The sequence below is a fragment of the Papilio xuthus genome, unplaced genomic scaffold (assembly GCF_000836235.2).
Source record: "Papilio xuthus unplaced genomic scaffold, Pxut_1.1 DF827789.1, whole genome shotgun sequence".
In the NCBI taxonomy this organism is placed as follows: domain Eukaryota; kingdom Metazoa; phylum Arthropoda; class Insecta; order Lepidoptera; family Papilionidae; genus Papilio; species Papilio xuthus.
The window spans coordinates 911,102-932,870 of NW_013530860.1; the positions used below are offsets into that span (position 1 = coordinate 911,102).

The 21,769-nt window shown below is 33.7% G+C and overlaps 1 protein-coding gene across 8 annotated transcripts in view; it reads right to left on the bottom strand.

Moving 5' to 3' along the window:
- pdm3 (POU-domain protein pdm3) overlaps positions 1–21,769 on the bottom strand; it is a 127,517-nt gene that overhangs the window by 7,535 nt on the left and 98,213 nt on the right. For 5 of the 8 annotated variants that reach the window (XM_013308926.1, XM_013308922.1, XM_013308920.1 and 2 more), the window contains 4 exons: positions 13,030–13,199; positions 3,759–3,939; positions 1,120–1,173; positions 144–227 (listed from right to left, as the gene is read on the bottom strand). In XM_013308926.1, coding sequence (XP_013164380.1) covers positions 144–227; positions 1,120–1,173; positions 3,759–3,939; positions 13,030–13,199 — 489 coding nt within the window. The remainder of the gene's footprint in view (positions 1–143; positions 228–1,119; positions 1,174–3,758; positions 3,940–13,029; positions 13,200–21,769) is intronic. The other 3 variants (XM_013308923.1, XM_013308924.1, XM_013308927.1) reach the window with 3 other exon arrangements.

A 21,769-nucleotide genomic window follows, 5' to 3' on the forward strand; every position in this document is an offset into this window, starting at 1 on the left:
CGTGAAAAAGAAAACCTAGCCGATAGAAGCTTAGTTAGTCCAGATTTGAGAAATGTTTACATCGTTGCTAAGCAATCAAGGGCCAAATGTGTCACGACACGGTACAGTACCACGCACAAGTTCACTCAAACAATGATAATTACCTCTCTTCGGCTTCCTTCATCCAACGTTCGAGCACCGGTTTGATTTTCTGCGCACTTTTTGGTGTTATATCCAATTTCTCAAATCTGTATCGAACATAAATTGTATCGTTAGAGGTAAACGTATAAATTCGTTTGCACGAACCGAACGCACGGTAACTAAAGCGAAAACTTTGAGAGGGATATAACGGACGATATCTCATCCCTGATACAAATGTACGTAGCCGAAACACAGGACATTGACATGGCGTTAACGATAATAGCGACGGAGAATAAAAAAAAACAATAGGCAATTTAGGCCGGCGGAGTAATCAGTTTGATTAATACCGAACGCGGTAACAATAAAATGAATTCAATTAGAGGCGAAAGGTAACGTATGCCAATGCCCTGGCTTTAAATTGCGCAAAACGTATACTAAATGAAAGTAAGAAAAATAATAAAAAAGAGTAATGAAATAATACATCATGCCAGATTAGATGGAGAGTTAGAAATGTAGACACAATAACATATTAGATAAAAGTCTCACGGCGATAATTCATGATGCGTGCGGCGGCGCTTCAATGTACATGATGTACATACACCTTTGTCTTAACATCAAAATGTAACATCGGTACTGATCCACGACGTTCCTACTTTAATTATCCGTATGTAAATACCGTATACGTGTGAAAGCGAAAGAAAGAACTCCAAAAATATGGTAATTACATATAATTGTGTACATCCCCGCTGTATGATCGAGATAAGATTATTAATAGCGTTGAAACATTTTGATTTAAAGACAGGCTGCGCCTGCGCACGGTGTGACTTAAAGCGTGTGCTTAATGCAAGTTGCAGTCGCGTGTCTTCCAACTTATCAGCAGTTTAAGCATAACTTAGCTTACTTAAAAAGTATCAATTGACTATAAATGATAAAGTTGGCTGTAATGTTGATAATTTGGTAGACACTGCGTGTTAGGGAATATAAAAACAAAACACATACATGTTTTGTTGCTGTGATGACAGCTGAGCTGCTAGCATCTGCGAAGCCAGGGCACTGGGGACGGTAACAGATTATATTAGAATCCAATAAACCAGTGTACAATTGCCGACCTCCAATCGGGAGGACGGTTTAGCTGTATAGAAGAGAAAAAGCCGCACACTTCATCTTTTTAAACCTATTTATTTAACATTACAAATATAATCATTATGTAACAAATATAACTTAACACATCATAGTTTTTGTAGTTATTCGAGTTTTTGTCCCCACCATTTCCGGTGTATCCAAAATGGTATGGTATTGTAGAATAACCAATGGATACGGTTGCTTTATTGACTTTAAATAAACACATGTTAGAATGGATGTCACACTTGGATTCTTGACCAGTATAGTGAATACTTCTCTTGCAAATGGTTTTTTTTTATGTCATAATGTGGCAAACGAGCGAGCGACCACCTGAAATCGCTGAAATAGCGAAGTGACCGTTGCCCATAGACATACGCAATTGCATATGCGTTGCCTACTTTTAATCGACGGAGGAGAGGATGCAGAGAAAGAAAATATTTTCCCTTTCCGTGCATCCTCTCATCCGGAAAGTTCACTTCCACTTTCCATCCTTTCCATATAACAAAAAGGGTGGGAAGGGAAAGAGGAATAAATTAGGCCTCCGGGACGCACACTCATCAGACGAAACGCGGAATTGCTTCCACTTCACTCCTGTCTTCTGTGTGGTCGTGGTATTTTACTGGGCAAGCCGAGACAATTCGTGCGAAGATGTTAAGCTCTACCACTGTTATGTTACATTATTATAATTATACTCCAGTATAGTTTAAAGTCAAAGTATTGCACTAGTTGCGTTAGATTATAGACTTGATAAAACATTTTGAATCTAACATTTGTATTGAGTTCAAAGACTTAAATTTTAATTTATTCAACGGATTGATGCAATTATGTGCATCATTCAGTAAACAGTTATACTGAACAAGAGGTGAGTCTCATAAAATTGTAATATCGTTGCGCGCAGGTCATGCCTAATTCAATATTTGTCGACGTTCTCGTTAGTGGCAATGACCAAGAGCGCATTGATCGTATTACATTTGTAAATCATAAGCCATCGCGATCTATATTCCTCTAATACAAAGATATCTTACTAGCTGTCGCCCCTGATTCCGTCTGCGAGGAAGGAAAAACTTAACTAGTAGTCTATGCATTTCAAGATATCTTCAAACAAACATACATCTATCCATCTATCTAATATAAGTAAGATAATACCAATACGACAAATGTTTAAATCATTTAGGTATTAAAAATTTAATGTAATTTCTAGGAACAAAGAAATAATAGGCAAACAAGAAACTATCATTACTAAGTAATTCATTTGTTAATAATTCGAGTTGATTTTGACATAATAAAAGGGGTAGACGTTGTGTAGCAACGACTCGACCTAACGATACAAAATTGGGAGGGAGTCAAAAGAAAAATTAATGGAAAATGAAATCACGACACGGACAAAGACAGGGGAATTCTACTCTTTTAATTACACGAAAAAAGTAATTAAGGCAAGATAATTAATTAACTGGAACAGAAGTAACGATTAATGATTTTATTATACGAAAGGAGGTCGGCGGGGTGGGCCGATTGAAATTTCCTTCGACCGGTTCGACCCGCGTACTATTTACAATTTGATGGTGAAAAAAAGCCGTTCCGAATTATTTTCATTACATTTAATTAAACTCTTTTACGGCCAAATTGTACATTGTCGAGGCTTCAAATCAAAATAAAGTTTTATCGTTGCCATGTTGATTCTCCTTGAATAATTAAAAAAAATCTTTTTATAATACCAAGTTAATTGACTTTTGGTATAATTAAGATACTTTACGACTTTCTTTACTTAAACATAAGATAGCTTACTATGTGAATGAATTAAAAATGTAACCAACAAAAAATATGTTCGTAATATTGTTAATGCTTGTAATTATTTGTTAAAATTAAAAGAGATGACGAATTTTAATTACAATTGATAATAAACTCGCATTAATAGAGTTGATTAATAACCAAATATATGTAAATTTATTCAGCGATAGAAGTATGATGAGTAAAAAAATATACATAATATAAAACCGAACAAGTACGCACGCGCTCGCCTCTAATAAAAAATGGTTTAAGCCCCGAGACAGCCGACCGAAACGGAAGCCGTCCGAATCGTAATTAATTAAAAGAATTGTAAGCAATGAAAGGAGTCATGCTGTTTTACAAATCACTTCAATTAACGATATTAAAAAGTTGGTGTGATAACTGTTCTTGGCTGCGTGACGACGTTGCTTAATACAGAAAAAAAAAGGTTTTCGCCTGCCCCAGGGGACTGGCGCGAATTACTTTGACAGGCGAGCTCTATTTGCCCACGCTTTATTACTATGATGTGTTGATTAAATTGTTAACTTGTTGACATTACAATGTTTGCAGATAATAAAAATACAGATTGTAAATTTTTATCGCAGACTAAAAGAGGTATTTCGTTACTGGTAAGCAAAGTGTATACACGTCTAGACAAGCGTGCGACTTTAACTCTTATTAACAAATAAGCATCATTTGAAACATTATGTCATATAAATTATAAAAAATAAATTATTCAGTAGTCTTACCTGCAAATTGCGCTTTGGCTATACGCTGGTCCTTCGGTGACGGATAGCGCCTGCCCAACTTGTGTCTGCGTCAGGCCGAGGCCGAGCCGGCGTAGCTTGAACGCCTTCGCAAACTCCTTAATGTCCTCGAGGTTAATGCCATCCACCACGTTACCAGAAGACTGACTGATGGTGGGTTGGTCTGTCAAAAAGTCGATCAAATTACATTGTTGAATGCTAGAAATAATGTTGCGGTATCTTGAAGTCTTAATAAAATCAAGTATAACAACTTATTTTCTTTGGTATGTTACAATTTTTTACTCTTACAAATTGTTCTTAATCAAGCGTCTACTTAACGAAAAGATTAGTGCATCCCAACGTGTTCGTTATAAATCTTAGCGGCGGTGTAATTATAGCCAGGTTTATTAGGCAATTAATGTAATCAGTTGATGGTGGCATTTCCTAATTATGCGGGATGTCATTAGCGTGGAGACGTGCTGCCGCGGCGGCGGTCGGCCCGCGACTGCCCCCACCCCCTGTTTAGCTAACCGATGACAAATTACTTTTGCTACCTACCCGCGCTAGTTTAACCAGTAGTCGGCACCAATTAAGACAAGGTGGGGTTGGTAAATTGGCAATCGTATCCCCATTTACCGGTGTTCCAAACTCAGACGATTGCTAATATCATTTGTTATGTACAGATGAATTGTTATTGTATTTATTCGTTTCGATCTTCATCTAATTTCTCTGATGACTAACAGTTTAGGGTCTTTGATTAGAGTATAACTCGATTGTGGCACGAATGACATTCAATAAGAACTGACAACATTGCCTTTACATTAATTTTAGGAACTGTGACATATCTTTCCTTTATCTTTCTAGCATAGAGTACATAACGTAGATAGTTAGTAATTAAAGACAGGATTTCAAACTACAACAGTAAAAAGATCACTAGAATTAATCGTAAGCAACAATTTAAAACATGTTCACGTATGGTTTGAAAGAATTACGATGTATAAATAGCGCGGCCCCATCTCACTCGTCCCTCATCGAGATCGTATCAAAAGTGCTCCAGAAAGAAACGTCTGAAAAAGAGCACTCACGATTGTGTTATGGCATTTGAATCAAATGCGTTTATTTTGAACAATTCGTTATTTGATCTTTGAATATTTTATTATTGTTAATCCAATATATCTTTACTGAGAAAAAAAACTAGATTTATTTCTGAAGAGCTTTCAAAATAAAAAAAAACAAAAATGATAATGTTGCCCTCATTTCCAGTGTACCTAAACTGCATTAAAATGGATACGATTGCCATATATCAGTAGTTCCCAAACTTATTTTGTCTACTGCCCACTTTGAGAATAAATATTTTTTTTGCACCCCCATATTTTCACATATTTAAAAACCACTATAACTTCAAATTAAATTAATTAATTATTGTGACCTATATATGTATATTAACGGAGAATTCTAAACGAAACTTTTACTATAACCCGCAACTTGAGACCTGCCCCCTGCGTTATCGCCCACTTTGGGAAAGACTGCCATATATCGTGGGGTCTCCGTTTAAAACATATTGTCATCTCTGTTTTGTCAAAGATAATGACAGGGATGACGATATGTTTAATACTGAGAATTTAGTCTTAGAATCCAACGGTCAGTCTATAAAAGCTGATATTCTAGGGATGTCACACACATATATATTCCTGACAAGTATAGTTAAAAAACATATATTTTAATATAAATTAAAGTCACTGTTTAAAGTCAACAAAGTATTGCTTTATTACCAGTGGTTGATATCAACAGGGTTTAACCCGTGAATCCATTGTCCAATATTTGTTTAGTATCATAACCATTTGTTGTCTGACAGATGGTTGGAATTAACATGAAATTTATTAGCCCACATGAACATCAAACAATTACGTATATTAAAGGCGAAAAATGAAAATTATTAGGTAAGAGTTTATCTCGTCCAATTACGGACGATCGCGTGATGAGGCTCACCCATTAATTAAATTACGAAGATAAGTCAATTGCTCGAATGTACGGCGTACCAAATTCAACAATAACTAATGCATCGAGATACCGTATTCTTAATTGTTTAATACATGTTATAAATTAATTAGACACAATTAGAAATTGCGTGCGCGACTGTACTTCGTTTATTGACCCGTGTTACGTGTAAGCGAGCCATTTTTAAATATGTAATGCCAATTGAGTATTCGGCCGTTATGTTACTACGTTGTTCGATTGTTTTTAAGTGGTGTTCTTTTAGCAATTACTGGATTAGAGTTTTTTTGGTATATTTCTTTTAATTGAGCACTTATATATTACTAGTTGTTGCCCGCGACTTATACGCGTAGTTAAAAAACTTAATAAGTAACATATGTGTTCTACTAAATTTCAGTGTTATCCATGCAGCTGTTCTAGAGATATATTCTAACAAACTTCCATCCATCCAAAACATTCGCATTTATAATATTAGTAACATAGTATTTTTTGCTTCTGTAGTCAAAACGTGAAAAGCTTTGTCTTACATCGTTTTAAATTAGATAAATTAGATAATAATTTCCATACATTAAACATACGTATAGTCGTGAAAAGTACACGCAAAGTGAGCGGGACACGCGAATATTAGTCGAAAATCTATTTCAGCGTAAAACAACCAATTTACTTAATAAATCAGTAGCCCTCAGGGAAGGCAATTCTTATAAAACAGTATTGCTTACATTAACAACTTGGAGGTATTTCATTTCATTGTTTATTTCTACGGAAGACATTAGCCGAAGCTCATTAGTAAACCATTTCTTTATATTATCACTAACTTTCGAAATTGTTTCCTTTTCAGAATAAACCCTTAATATCCAGATTTGAGTTTGTCGAACTGTAATACAACATTCACATGCCATTTGAGTTTTCATTTGTATAAAAACACTAGAAGTTGCCCGTGACTCTATGTTACAACTATGTTCTACATTTCTATGTTCTATGCCTAATTTCAGCGAGATCCGTTGAACCGTTCTGGAGATACCTTCTAACAAACATCCATCCATCCAAACATTCGCATTTATAATTACTAAGAAGAAAGATATAACGATAAAGGCAACATGTTCCAAAACATGTCTCACGACAGTGGAATGTCACGGTGACTAACAATAAAGATTACCTTACTAATATTATTAATGCGAATGTTAAGATAGACGGACGTTTGTTAGAAGATATCTCCAGAACATTTCAACAGATCTCGCTGAAATTTGGCATATGTGTTGAACATAATTTAAAAGAACAAGAAAGGACGAAGTTGCGGGTGAGAGCTAGTTATGAATAAATCGGACCGCCATATTTAACAATTAAATCTTTAATTTTAGTTCATTAAAGTTATCGATATAATAATCATTTGAAAACAACATAAAAGTACAGTTCAAGAAACTTAATTTTAATACCAAAAGTTTATTTATTAGTAAGGAATATATTTAATTATATCTTTTGATACACGCAAATTATAAATTTGTTAAAATAGCTGTAATGCGCGATTCTCGATTCGATTAACGATTACGTAAATCGATTCCTATTCGTTTAAATATCGATTGTAATTAATTATTAGAATAACCGTTGTAAGTGCTTTCCGAATAAGTTTTCTTAAAGTATTTAAACGTTAGGTAAAACTTCTATAGTAATAAACGTCAAGGACTTTTCACTGGGTAATTAAAAAGCCATTTTACAGAATGAAACTAACTGTTATTTTTATCAATTGTATCATGTTATTGTAGCTACGTATACAACAAATATTTATATTGACTCATAGATTGATGATAATTAAAAAAAAAGAAACAGCATAATAGATGAGTCACGCATAAATCGATGGAGAAGGCGAAGTTCTCGGAACCTGCCGATTTTAGTTGCTAATATACCAACGATAGTGAATAGACGACTCGTGTTGACGATTCAACGTGTATGTAGCGCGCGATGCGATTCTCGCAACGCAAACTTACAATACTAATTTCGACGTTTTACGTTACCTTGTATTTGGGGCATTATCAAATTGTATTATAAATAAGTAAAAGGTAGTTTTGCACCATCCTGTATATTGACTCATAAAACACTTAAGGAAATGCCATTTCTTAAACCAAGGTTTTTTATTATGAATATAATTACAATTAGGGGTGTCACGTCTCTGAGTTTGATTAGTGCATGTTTGACATAAAACGTTGACATGTCTTCTTGTTATTCACTTAAAGTCCTCTGTTTCGTCATAGAGTAAAGATCACAGAGACATGACTTTTGGTCAAAGTATTTCTTATTACTAGAGACCTGTTGGCTTCAATCCAATACATTATATTAATGTGCAAAATTAAAAAAAAAGTATGAAAAATATCTATATCTATAAATGTTCTATATCTGTGACTTTCAATAACATGTGTTTAACTGCAGAGTTGTCGAGTAAATATGTCAAACAAGAGATCCCACGGGTAATCTACTCTTTGCCAGGGTATCATATGTGTTCTTCCAGTGTTCTACTTCTATATGAGGTTTCAAAGAGATCCGTTCCACAATTCAAATGGAAAGTGACATAATGTCTTTGTAAGCGTTTCTGCAGTGTAAACTCGTTAATGAGTTCTGATTATGAACATTCACTTGTTTCATTAAGGTAAAGTTGTTCACCTCGACAAATCCGATATCAAAATTAAATTAAAAAAAAGACTATTATAAAATAACTCGTGAACTTTTGTACAGCTCAAATTCAAATGGCAGTTGCTGGGCGACTAGTCGGCCCAACTCTTTGTTTCTCTTATCGATTGCTCTCAATTTTATCGGCAGCGTTAATTATTTGTAATGGATTTTAATTTGTTAATTAATTAATTTAGTTCGATGGCCTGCCTACGCCCCTTGATCGGCGTCTTTGATGGCAAAGCGATTGATTTCTAAGTTTTTATATATCGTGTAATTTGTTAATACCGTAATTAAGTCTTGTTTGAGGTTATCAAATGATTACATAAAATTTTACTGATTAATATTTTGTTTATATCTTTTAAATGCTTCGTTAGTTGCATATTAGCGAATGTACCCATACTAAGTGACCGGTAGGGGGGGGGGGAGCGGAGTCTTTAAAATACTACGGTCAGTCACAGGAGCGGTGGGGGGGCTCAGGTTTTGTGACGTAGTCGTTACTTATTTTTTGCAGAATACATAATTCACTAGTAATTTAAGTATTCATGCAGTCTTATTCTATAAAGAATAGTATGAGCCAAATTATTATTTCTGACAATTTTTGCCTGTGAACTGGCACAACACTAGCCTTACTAAAATGTCGACGTTTATGTCCCCTCACTAATCATTTTGACACTTGACTTTGTAAAGCAAGCCATTCGCACCATAGGATTCTCATTAATAATGTCTAAAAGTATATTTCTTAAAGTAATTGTAAAAATAATTCGTATATCAACACCTTGCTAGATAAAAAATCAAAAGGGATATATCCCAGGCGCGGTCTCTATCCAAATGTTTCGTATCGATTTACTTCGGACAAATTATCGTAGACAGTAAAGAGAGGAACTGAGTAATTTAGTAATTGTATCCACTAACAACGAATTAAATAGTAATCAATAGAACCGGGCCTCGGGCGGTACAGACCTTTATACGCAACGATACGGGTACGACACGATTGATTGACAATAAACAAGTTAACAGTTTGTACAAACATTATAATATAAAGCTTCTGTTCAATTTACTGAAAAATATTTTTTTTTCCTATTTAAATTTTTGTACCATAACTATTATTTAGGTGTAATAACATGTCACATTTTCTCAAGTAATTAACGATTTATGCTTGAGAAAAATAAATTTCTAACATAATAAGATGTATAAGGAATCTTTTCTTTTTTGAAACCTTTTTATATTACTAGAATGACTCAAATTAGCAGTCACCCGCGACCTCGTTCGCGTTGATGTAAACAACATTTGACATCCTATCCATATCCAAACATCCTATATGTTCTTCCAGACTATGATGTACATCTATTCAACATTTTAGCGAGATCCATGCCGTTGTGGAGATTTCTAATATTCATTCAACCATCAAAAACTCTAAACATTTGTAAAATAAATAAATTATTAAAAGCATATAGTTTGTCGTAGAGTATAAATAGATTGTAACGGATTCCAGATGCTATTGTTTTAAATGGTACAGTCAGCTGCAAAATTAGATTAACGAGGAAGATATTTGAAAGCAGTAACACTGTTACAGAATAAACCACTACGTCTATAAATTAGAAAACCAGTCTTTCCTTTAAACAATTTTAATTATAATATTAGATACTACTAGCTGTTGCCCGTGACAACGTCCGCGTGTAATTAAAAAAAACTTAAGTAGCCTATGTGTTCTTCCAGATTATGTTCTACATGTGTGCCAAATTTCATCAAGATTCGTCGAGACGTTCCGGAGATACCTTGAAACAAACATTCATCTATCCATCCATCCATCTAAACATTCGCATTTATAATATTAGTAAGATTATACAGCGTGTTTTGAATGCAGTAATAATTTTTTTTGTATCCTTTTTGTTTGTTCACATTTCAACAAGTATTTTATCGGAGTATTTATTTAATAGAATCACAACACATATTATTATAAAATTCGTAATTTTAAAAATGTTGCGGAAAAAAACTTTTTTTTACGTAGCTATACAACATTGGTTCTACATATTGAATTTCATTTTAGACTATTTTACAATTTCGATGATAAAACGATGTAAAATAATCTATGGAATAGGACATTTCTTTAACAAGATTTATGTGTATTTGGAACGAGATATAGAGCAAACTTAGGACTAACTTAGACACACTAATCTGAAAAAACTTTAATAGTTTTTCAATTACCTTTTGGGTCAATTTTTATCACACGCTATTAGAAATGACCAGAAATTAATTTTATTACAATACGATTATGTATTGACTTCCAAAGATTTTGACTGACTGTAAGCAACTATAGTTATATATTTAAGGATAGAACATAATCTTTTATAACCACGTTGAGGTACATAACATAAATCAACAGTCAAAAGGTTCAACCCTAAAGTCTAACAAAAAAGCGTCTCACTGCATTTTTTTGGAGTAATGCATAGAGTGATTTGACAACCCTATTAGAATTTATAAATTGAATTTTATATAACAGCTAAAGGACGAACTTGGACTGTGTAAGCTTGGCTGTTCAACGCCGGAAATAGTACAGAATCGATGTGCTCATTATAGACAATTAGTTGAGTAGGTCGCGGCGTTCGCGTCTATAAACAAATGCACGGCGTATGCAATGACAATACAGCGCCATCTATTATTACGAAAAATAAAAGATTTTTTTATAAATATTTTTTACATTATAATTGACTATCTGTCGCCCGTGACTCCGTCTGCGTTGAATTAAAATCGAAACGTAATTAGTAGCCTACGTGTTTTCTACACTGTTCCGTTTGGAACAGTGTAGAAAAGTAAGAAAATAAAGTTTAACAGTTTGAGACCAAAAATCCCGTTTAATAAATATTGTTGTGTTTGTTTCGTGAAAGATTTTGGTCTCAGAAACCAGAACTAGTCGGTAAATCTAGTGAAAATCTACTAATAATATAAGTTATGTTTGCATGGATGAACGGATGGATATATAGATGGATGGATGTTTGTTAGAAGTTATCTCCAGTACGGTGGAACAGATTTTGATTAAATTTGGCATAGATATAGAACATAGTCTGTAAGAACACAGGCAACTTACTTCGTTTTGTAATTCCTCGGGGATGAAGTCCCATGCAAAAGCTACTATTTTATTTTAAAAAATCCTTAAGAGTAACTTTAAAATAGTCAAATTATCTGTGATTTCCTGTACATGTGTCTGTTAGACTAATGCCGCCTTAGAGTAAGTTAATATTTAATTTAAATGTATTTATATTGGTTCGGTTGCTGCAGGCACGGATTGGCTAACACGATTAGTTTCAGTTCATTCGCGTATTTACGGTAATGAAGAAGGAAAGGGTGAATACGTTTTATTATATTTAGTTGCATTTAGACTAATATATCTACAATAGTTTATTTTCTAACTAGAAAATGTATGCTTATAAATATTTCCGACTAGCTGTCGCCCACGACTCTGATCGTGTGGACTTAAAATAATCTTATTTAATAGCCTATCTGTTCTTTCAGCTATGCTCTATATCTAAGCCAAATTTTATCATGTTCAGTTTTGGAGATACCTTCTAACAAACATCCATTTATCCAGCTAAACATTCGCATTTATAATATTAGTAAGATTAGTAAAATTTTAACTAGAAATATTATTGTCATATCTCTGTCATTATCGTCGTTATGAAGAGTACTCAATAAATATGGCCATGAGTTTTGACTTTCCAAAATATCTGTCTGGTTTTTTCAAAGATGAGAAGAACGATAATTTTTGTACAGCTTTTTGTGCAGTGAACCTATAAGTTTGAAATAAAATAGTCATTAAGTTGGTCACTACTGGATTACACTCAAATTATTCAAAATTATTAACTCAACTGAACGTCACAAAGTGGTTTATAAAAAAACTGGTTTTGTTAAAAGCAAAAGTATCTAAAGTTCCAATGAAATAAATGCAGCAGTTAAAGGCGGACAGGCGAGCTTATTCTGGCTGCGAATTAAACAAAGTTCGCAATTAAGTTTGAAAAGATCAGCGCAGGCCCCGCTCACCTACGTCGAATGCGAGCCTACTTTGCGCTAATCAACTTTGCGGACAGTTACCGAATGCACTCGCAACTTTAGTCCGCCCGAGTGTCCAGCTCTTTATAGTATTACGTTAAATAACTGTACGACATTGTTGGACTTCCTAAGAGTTAATGGATCGCTCCTGTGCTTAGAGCGTACAACTTTTATAGATTGAATTGTGTTAAAGAGTTAGAAATAGCATTGTAATGGCTCTTAACTTTGACTTTTAAAATGAAATGTTTATTTAGCAATTTCAAAAAATTGAGTAGTGTAGGTTATTAATTATGTTATACTAGTATCAATATTTTAAGAAGTATGTTTTAATATTCATGTTTCCTTCTATCTAAAAAAGTCACTTTCATTATACTCGTATTATTAATCTTTTTATTGTTACGCAGTGAACAAGGTGAACTGGTATTTAATAGGGAAACCCAAAAACGCAGTTATGCAATGGCTTGCTTTTTGTAAGGCAGACAAGTATTGGTCTACTTGTATCTTGATAGATAAGAAGAGTTATTTTTCAAATAGGGCTAATAAACAATTGAAAGCAGTAAAAAGTAACACTTACTTGGCGAATCTGCTAGCAAGTCCGCATCTTCCTGGGGCGGCGACTTGATGGATCCCGGCGAGAGCTTGACAGGCGCATGCGGCGAAGAGTTTGAGCAGCTCGTCGAGCTGCACGGCGCGCCGCTCGCGTGTGATGTCGTGATTGTAATCTCGCCATTCGACGCAGCAAGCCTGCACCGAAACATACATAACAATTATTTGCCAGTGTGTGTGGGTGCGTATGTGTGGGAATTATTTTGAAAAGTAGTTGTTATTGGCTTTTATTACGAGAGAAAGTTATTTTGAATAACATGTAAATTACTATAAAATAAGTTAAAATCTTTGTATTTATTACATTATTATCAGCTGGTATACCTTTTATGGAGTTCTCAAAAATAATTTTATCTTAGTTTTAATGTTTTAATATCCTTGCTGCGGGAATGGCCTTTAAAAATAAAACCGGAATTGTATCCCGTTGTAGTGTATGCCAAATTGACATTTTTAAATTGAAACAAGAAGGTTAATTATAGTTAAAATTTTATTAAGAGTACACTGAAGTACACCAAGGTTAAGATGATAATTGCACATATAATCACTTTACAATTTTGTGCACACCTGTACTTTGTTGCTAGTAAACGTACAGTCACAAACAAGACCAAAATATTTACAACTCGTTTATTACGTCGTGCACGTGCAAACGCATAAAACAATTCTATTTCATGAAAATAATATGAAAATGTACACGAACTAGGATAATTGTAACCTAATTAGGCAGTGTCGCATTTAACACAAGTGAGCCTCTTGTGACACGAGTTGACAACACAGAGATGCGTTGTCACGGGAACCCTGGAACAGCGGGGGAACTCAGGAAGAGCGGATCTCAGCGTATCTCTGGGCAACAATGGTACAGTCGCGTCGGAAAGTGCGCGTCGTACAAATGAGGTGTGCATCATTAAGTGCGCGTTGCATTAGAGGTAATTGCGGGCTAATTAGGGCCTCATCCGTTGCGCACATAGCCGCACACAACGGTTCCTTAAACTTCACACGCTAACCAATGTTGCCAATTGTTTTTTTTATTTACAAGATGATACCTTGAGTAAAAAGTGAATTTACTCGGCCGTGAAGTTTCTAGAAAAATTCAAAAACAACTTTTGGAAGCAAGTAAAATAAATACTACTTAAAACTATGATTTGTTTATAGAGTTTTTTATATACTATTGGTTCTAGTTTTATTTCTAATTTTAAATAAAACTTATCATTTTCATTTTTATGCGATATAATAAAAAAAAATTAGTTGCGGATTGCACCTAACATTTTAAAATGTTGCATTACATAAACTAAAAAAAATTTTGTCTGTCCTTCGCGTTTCTTCCGGGTAATATCCAAAATGGCTGGCCCAATTTTGACGTAACTTAAGCTATTTTATTTTTATTTTGCACTCACTTAGTCGCGGGAAATAAGTAGTTTAATCATAAAATAATTTCTCAATAAATGTGTCTGTTTAATTCACTTAAACGTAAAACGCGTTGCAGGCTTATTTAGCGAACGCAACCGCTCACACACACATGTATAGTATAAAAACACACATGCACACGAACGTTACGTAAGTACGAGCGAATGCACGCACACTAGCGCACATAACATTAATTGTTCCTTCAATTTATCAACACGTAGGGCACTCGACGTCGGAACTACGCCTTTTCGAGATAATTATTTTGAAAATAATAACGGTTCGGTGGCGAATTTAATTACGAACTTATTTTCTTGTCATATGCCGTATGACCTTTGTATTTATGTAAGCGTAATGCACATATATATAAAACACTAGCTGTCCCCCGCGACTCCGTCTGCGCAGAAATAAAAAACTTAGTAGCCTACGTACTTTCAGAGATCCATGCAGATCCATGTAGCCGTTATTGAGGTATTTTCTAAGAAACATCCATCCATCCATCCATCTAATCTGTTACATTTATAATATTAGTAAGATGTTTACGGTAATTTTTTTCACTAAACCAGCAAATATTCGGCAATAATCAAATAAGAAGTTGTTAAGGAAACAAAGCCCTTGAAAAGTAACTTTCGAGCTATTTATTTTATTAAAAATGCTTTTTATTATTATTTGTTTTGTTTCTAAAAAAAAATATTTGATTATCCATAAATCTGATCGCAACATGTTTCAATGCAAGTATTTCGACAGTGCAAATTCACTGTTGTTAAAGTTTAAAGGTCACGTTTTCGAGCAACGATTAAAATACCCCCTTTTATGAAGGTCAATAATTGTCTTTTGAGAAACTTTAAGCAAACTCATAAAAGAAATTGGTCTGAAATCATCTTGTCAGGTTGTTTCTTGATAATTTACTTTATTACATATAAATATTAACTACAACAATCATCGGTTTTTATATGTGATTAACCGTGGGTTTCTGATACCGAAATGCTCGTAAATATATTGTTATCTCTGTTTTGTCAATGATAATGACAGGGATGGCGATATATGTACAGAGATTTTGGTTTCGGAAATCAACGGTAAATGGTCCTTTTTATTTATAGCATTCTACACTAATTGTATGTAACCGTACTAATTTTTGAATGATTTGGTGATTAAGTTTTTTTTTACTCCTTCTAAACATATATCTTACTAATATTATAAACTAGCTGTCGCCCGCGACTCCGTCCTCGTGGGTATATAAAAAACTTAATTAGTGTAACCCACCCATCCATCCATACACATCACATCCATCTAAACATTCCCATTTATAATATTAGTAAGTTAAATAAAAAGCAGCTGTTCAAAAGCATAAATTCGAAAAAAAAAACACAAATTTTCAGTCATATCTGTAAAGCCGTTCTTGAGTTATAAATAGTGTAACTAACATGAATTTCTTTTATATATATATGTAAGATGTAAAAGTTTAGATGGATGGATGGATGTTTGAAGGTATCTGCGGAACGGCTGCATAGATCTTGCTGAAATTTCGCATAGATGTAGAACACAGCCTGGAAGAACACATAGGCAAATATTTTTTTAATCCTACTACAGCTAGTAATATTTTAAATGCAAAAGTATAGATGGATGGATGTTTGTTTGAAGGTATCAACGGAACGGCTCAACGGATATTTGTGAAAGTAGTAGTCTGTAAAAGCAATGACTATTTTTTTTATTCCTCGCGGACGGAGTCGCGGTCTTCAGCTATATTATGATAAAGTACTACTAAACACGTTTACTTTATTTAAAAGCTCCGGTTTCAAATCTCAGCCGATAAGATCGCATTACAAATGACGCATTACTAATTGCGTAGCCGACATCTGTAATTGGATACCTAGCGACAAAACTTTCCAATAATTGATTATTTTTGCACTAATTATTATTTATTTATTATTTAAAGGATAGATTATTGCATTTATTCTGCAAAACCATCTTACTATAATACTATTATAAATGCGAATGTTTGGATTGATCGATGGATGGATGTTTGTTTGCAGATATCTCTGGAACGGCTGAACGGATATCGATAAAATTTGGTACACATATAGAACATAGTCTGAAGAACACATAGGCACACTATGTATTTTATTTGCCCACAGACGGAGTCGCCGGCGACCGCTAGTACTCATAAACTTTAGATGAAATGTTTGATACAAGTTTGAGTGTTCGATTATTCTTGGTTTAATTGCAGTTTAAATTAATTTCTGTATTTTACATTTTAGAAATCTAATAAATTTAAATATAGTAAACAAAATTACATTCTTAATAAAATTAAAAAATAAATAAATAGCGAATTTAAAAAAGATTATGCGTGAATTGAAAAACCAACTTTGATTTTTTAATAGGGTAATAAATAACGAAAGCTTCAATATTAATTTCATTAGGAAGCGTGGAATGTTCCAGTTGAAAAAAAAAAATAACTTGATAAAAGTAATGTAGCCAATCGAATAAAACTAGACTGAATAATAAAGTTTTCTGAATGGTGCTTTTATTTTACGATGTTTCAACTTTTAAATGAATTAAAAAAAATTATCCATGTCAAATGACATAAATATGTGTATCAAGAAATCAGGAATCAGAAGAATAACAAAATATTATAACCAAAGGAAATACAACACAAAATATTGCGTTTGCCAGTTACTTCATCCAGGTAGAACTAAACAAAAATAAGTAGCCTACACGCTTTCCCTACTGACATGGCTGACATTGCCCAAGACCATACGCAGAGCCCATAATATAGCGAACTGGCGTCGCACATTCGACGCCCTCTGCCCCTCTACGGGGACATAGGACTTTAAGTAACAAGTAAGTACACGCTTTTCCAGATAGACAGAGTTTAGGAATTACTTGTTGACACACATCTTTATATATATCTTATTAATATTTAAATGCTTTTTTTATAAGTGAAATTTGATAACAAAGTTTTGGTCTTCAATAGGAGTAAAATAGTTACACGTGAAATACGTGAAACTTGCCTTGAAAAATCTTGTAAAACTGAGTACAGTCAGCTGCATAAACATGTATACACTATAAATCTTTAAAAACTTTTATGCCTTCGGTTTCAATTTTACAGATGTTTAACATAGTCTGGAAGAACATGCAGGCTATCTATTGTCAGGAAGAAAATCCGAAAATGTGCCAGTGTATTGATGCAGGACTAGCCTTACTAAAATGTCTATGTTTATGTCCACTCACTATTCATTCTGACACTTGACTTTGTAACGAAAGCACGTCATTCGCGTCAAAGGATTCCAATTAATAATTCCTAAACTAAAACTATAAAGTTTTTTAAATCCCCCGCGGGCGGAGTCGACAGCTTGTAAGAAGAGGAAAGATTTGATTGTGTACAGATATTTATGCAGCTGACTGTACATCACGATGCACGTAATTAACTGATTACAGTAAGTTTCAACGAGTCTAATTAGCAACAATGAGTTTGCGAGGGAAGTGTAATTGTGCGTAATTAGGGAATAATAGAACGCGACGTCATTAGTATTAGGTTAACCAGTAGATACTTCAACTTCTGCGCCCTTATACTTCTAGAACCTTCAGTTACAAGGATGTAGTCGAGGACAGTTATTTCCTATCCATTTCATTGAAATATCATTTTGACGTTAAAATGTAACTGTGTTGAAAATAGCAACATACATGTATTCATATGCTATATTATAACATATAAGGTTACTACTGAGAGTTAGTTTTAATACGATATTTAATCGTAAGAGGGAAGCGTGGGTCGTAAAGTGATTTAAAATTTTACTTCTTACTAATATTATTTTGACAATATCATAACATCGTTGGAATTTGACATATAATTAGAACATAGTCTGGAAGAACACATTGGCTACTTTTTTTATATTTGCGAGGACGGAGTTGCGGACGACAGCTACTAGTAAATAACTAACATCTTGATTCTTGTTGATTGATCTATGTAAAATGAATAATAGCGCCATCTATCCAAAAGTTTCCGCATGAATTGACCTTAATTATGATGGAAAAATATCGGTAAATTAACATAGTTCTTATTTATGTTATTACAAAACTATCAGCTGCTCGTACATAAATAACAACAAAAAGATATAACATTTTATTAGTTATGTATTCAACATAAAAACGTAGAAGAACACTGAAGTTTTTCTCATGTCTAATAACTTGCAAATAAAGACATATTTAACTAAAACAAAATTATGTTTAAATGGCTGTCCTTGCGCATACAATGAACTTAAAAAGAGGTTTCCAAACTTTTTGCTAGCATTGGTATGTTTCACAATGATTTAACATTTTAATGCAACTTTAATAGACGTCAAATGACATACAATATTTATCTAGATTGTAGGCCAACAGAAATGAGGTATTAAACTTAATTATGGATGCGAGAATTAATGCTTCCAACCAGTAATTATGAGGTCACATTAACTTAATGTCTTTGAAGTACTTACGCGCACACATATAAATTCTGTATAATGGATGCCGGGTACAATCGTCAACGAAAATTGTTACGTTACATTTGTATTTTTAATAGACGGGACAAATGAACAATATATCGCCTTAGTTGATATAGGCATGGAATCCGAGCCCAATGACATCGCAAGACTAACAAAGCGAAGTACACTCTTGTAGAGCCTTAAGTCGTTTATTTTACAATAAAAAATATTAGTATGAGTTCTTATATTTATTACTCCAAATACATTATGATGATGAATGTTACAACTATTATATTTTTTTAAGAATAAAATTAATAAAAAAATAATATTAGTAACTAAAACATTATTGACTCGCTTGTACCACATCTAGGGCGCTAAAATGCCCTTTAATCGCAATCGTAATATAGTTGTTTTTAGCGCGTATGTAACTTCGTTTGGTACATTTAATAATTGGTTCGTTGTACCATAACATAACCGGCGCGTGTGATAAAATAAACATTCGATTCAATAGGCCGGTCTAGACAAGGTTTTCGTTTGCAGTAATTAGATTTGAGATATCCTTGGACTGAATAAGACTATATTACAAACGATTCTTACATTATTTATATGCCTTTGTTAATATAACTTTATTCTATTGAATATAATGAACAAGAACCTGTTTAATTTTTACAACACTTAACAAATGTCTCGTTGTAATTACTTAGTATGTTAAGTGTTAATTAATTCGTATACGAGAAAATGCACATAAGTACTTATTTAAAATGCCATCACGAATTAAATATTAATTAAGACCAGTTACTGATATTGTTTTCTAAAAAGTAATTTGTATAATGTAAGTTATAGTTAACTAGCCTATAATAGGCCGGAATTAATCAGCTACCTTCCCGTCAACGTCCCTGCAAAATCAGCCTAGTCGTTTCGGAGATTCACCATCATCATCAGCTCACTATACGTCCCCACCGAGGGGCTCGGAGCCAACCCTAAGTTAAGGATGATTAGGCCATAGTCAAGGCTGGCCAAGTGCGGGTTGGTTGAGTTCACACATATCTTTGAATTTCTTCTCAGATATGTGTAGGTTGCATCACGATGTTTTCCTTCACCGTAAGAACGTCGGATAAAATGTACATATGTAAAATCGGAAATCGAAAACACATTGGTACATGGCGGTATTCGAACCCAGGACCTGCAGATTGCAAGTCCAGTGCTTGACCACTGAGCCACCGACGCTCGGAGATTACCCGGAACAAATGCGAAGATGCGACATGCAGATAGTAATATCAAAAATTTATTTAGTTTAAATTTAGCAACGCATTAGCATATAATATATCCTAAATTCGTTTGTTTTCGATATAATAGATTAATTAGTTTTAATAATATGTATGCGTTAGGTTTCCACTGACGAAACATTTTTAGAAATCCAATTACCTCAGTCTCTTAAAGATAATACGAATTTACAATATCTTTTATGTATGCATTATTCAACAGTGAGTTAAAAAGTTTTGTAAACAAACTATCATTTGCAAAAAAACAAGCCTTGCATTATCAAAGGTCAGTTTTACTAAAGTTTATCGCTTTCATTTATACGTTAATCGGTTGCCTATAATTAGGTACAGTCGTGGCATTAAGTGTTCGGTTAATTACCTTAGCTCCTGTGACGTAATCCAACAAATAATGGTGATAAATAGATCCCATGGTATTGAGCTTGAATACATTATCGATCACAGATAACTGCTCTTAGTCTACCTTTGCACACAACCACGCTGGCCCAGTGCGGGTTGGTTGACTTCACACATCTTTGAATTTCTTCTCAGATATGTGCAGGTTGCATCACGATGTTTTCCTTCACAGTAGGAACGTCGGATAAATGTACATATATGAACCGGACATCGAAAAACACATTGGTAAATGGCGGGATTCGAACCCAGGACCTGCATATTGCAAGTCAAGACGACGCTCTCAGTTTGAAGATAAATCGAACAATAAATAACATAGTCCAAATTACCGATGAAGTTGTAGTTTTGTTGCGATATGAAATAACAATAAGGTAATATTAATTATATTATACGATTGTTATTTTCCATTCATTACAATGTTATTAGCGAGTTACAGTCGCTTTTTATAACCTGTTATCGTATTTTATTATCGCGTGGGTTTAAATTAAATTTGTACATACGTTTAGACAATTATAATGAAATACATTTTTCACGATTGTATTGCAATTCAATCCATCCATTATTTGTAAAATACATTTAGAAAATTACGAGTTAATTTACAAATAATTTGAAATTATTGCTAATATTAAGATAATTAAGTTAAATTATTTTTTAATAGCTTTTGTCGGCGACTTCATCCGTGCGGAGTTTAAATTAATATTCAACCTATTTGTTGTTTCAGACTATGGTCTACATCTGAATTTCATCGAGTTCTGTTAAACTGTTCGTGAGATACCTTCAAACAAATATCCATCCAAACATTCGCATTTATTATATAATATTATGGCTATAATTTCCCCTCAATATTGATGATTATCCCCTCAATATGAGGATGGGTAGATGGATAGATGAATGATTGTTTGACGGTATCCGGTATGGAGAACGGCTGTATGGATCCCGATGTAATTTGGCATGTATATGGCACATAGTCTGGAAGAACACATAGGCTACTAATTTTTTTTTTAAATCCGCGCAGACTGAGTCGCGTGTGACAGCTAGTGTAATATAAAAATGTCTTATCAAATTATATGTTTTATTTATAATTTTCTTTATAACGATGCATGTAAAAATACAGTTAGATATAAAGATGAGCTTCTGTTGCCGCAACATAATTATAAAAAACATATTGTCTTCTCTGTTC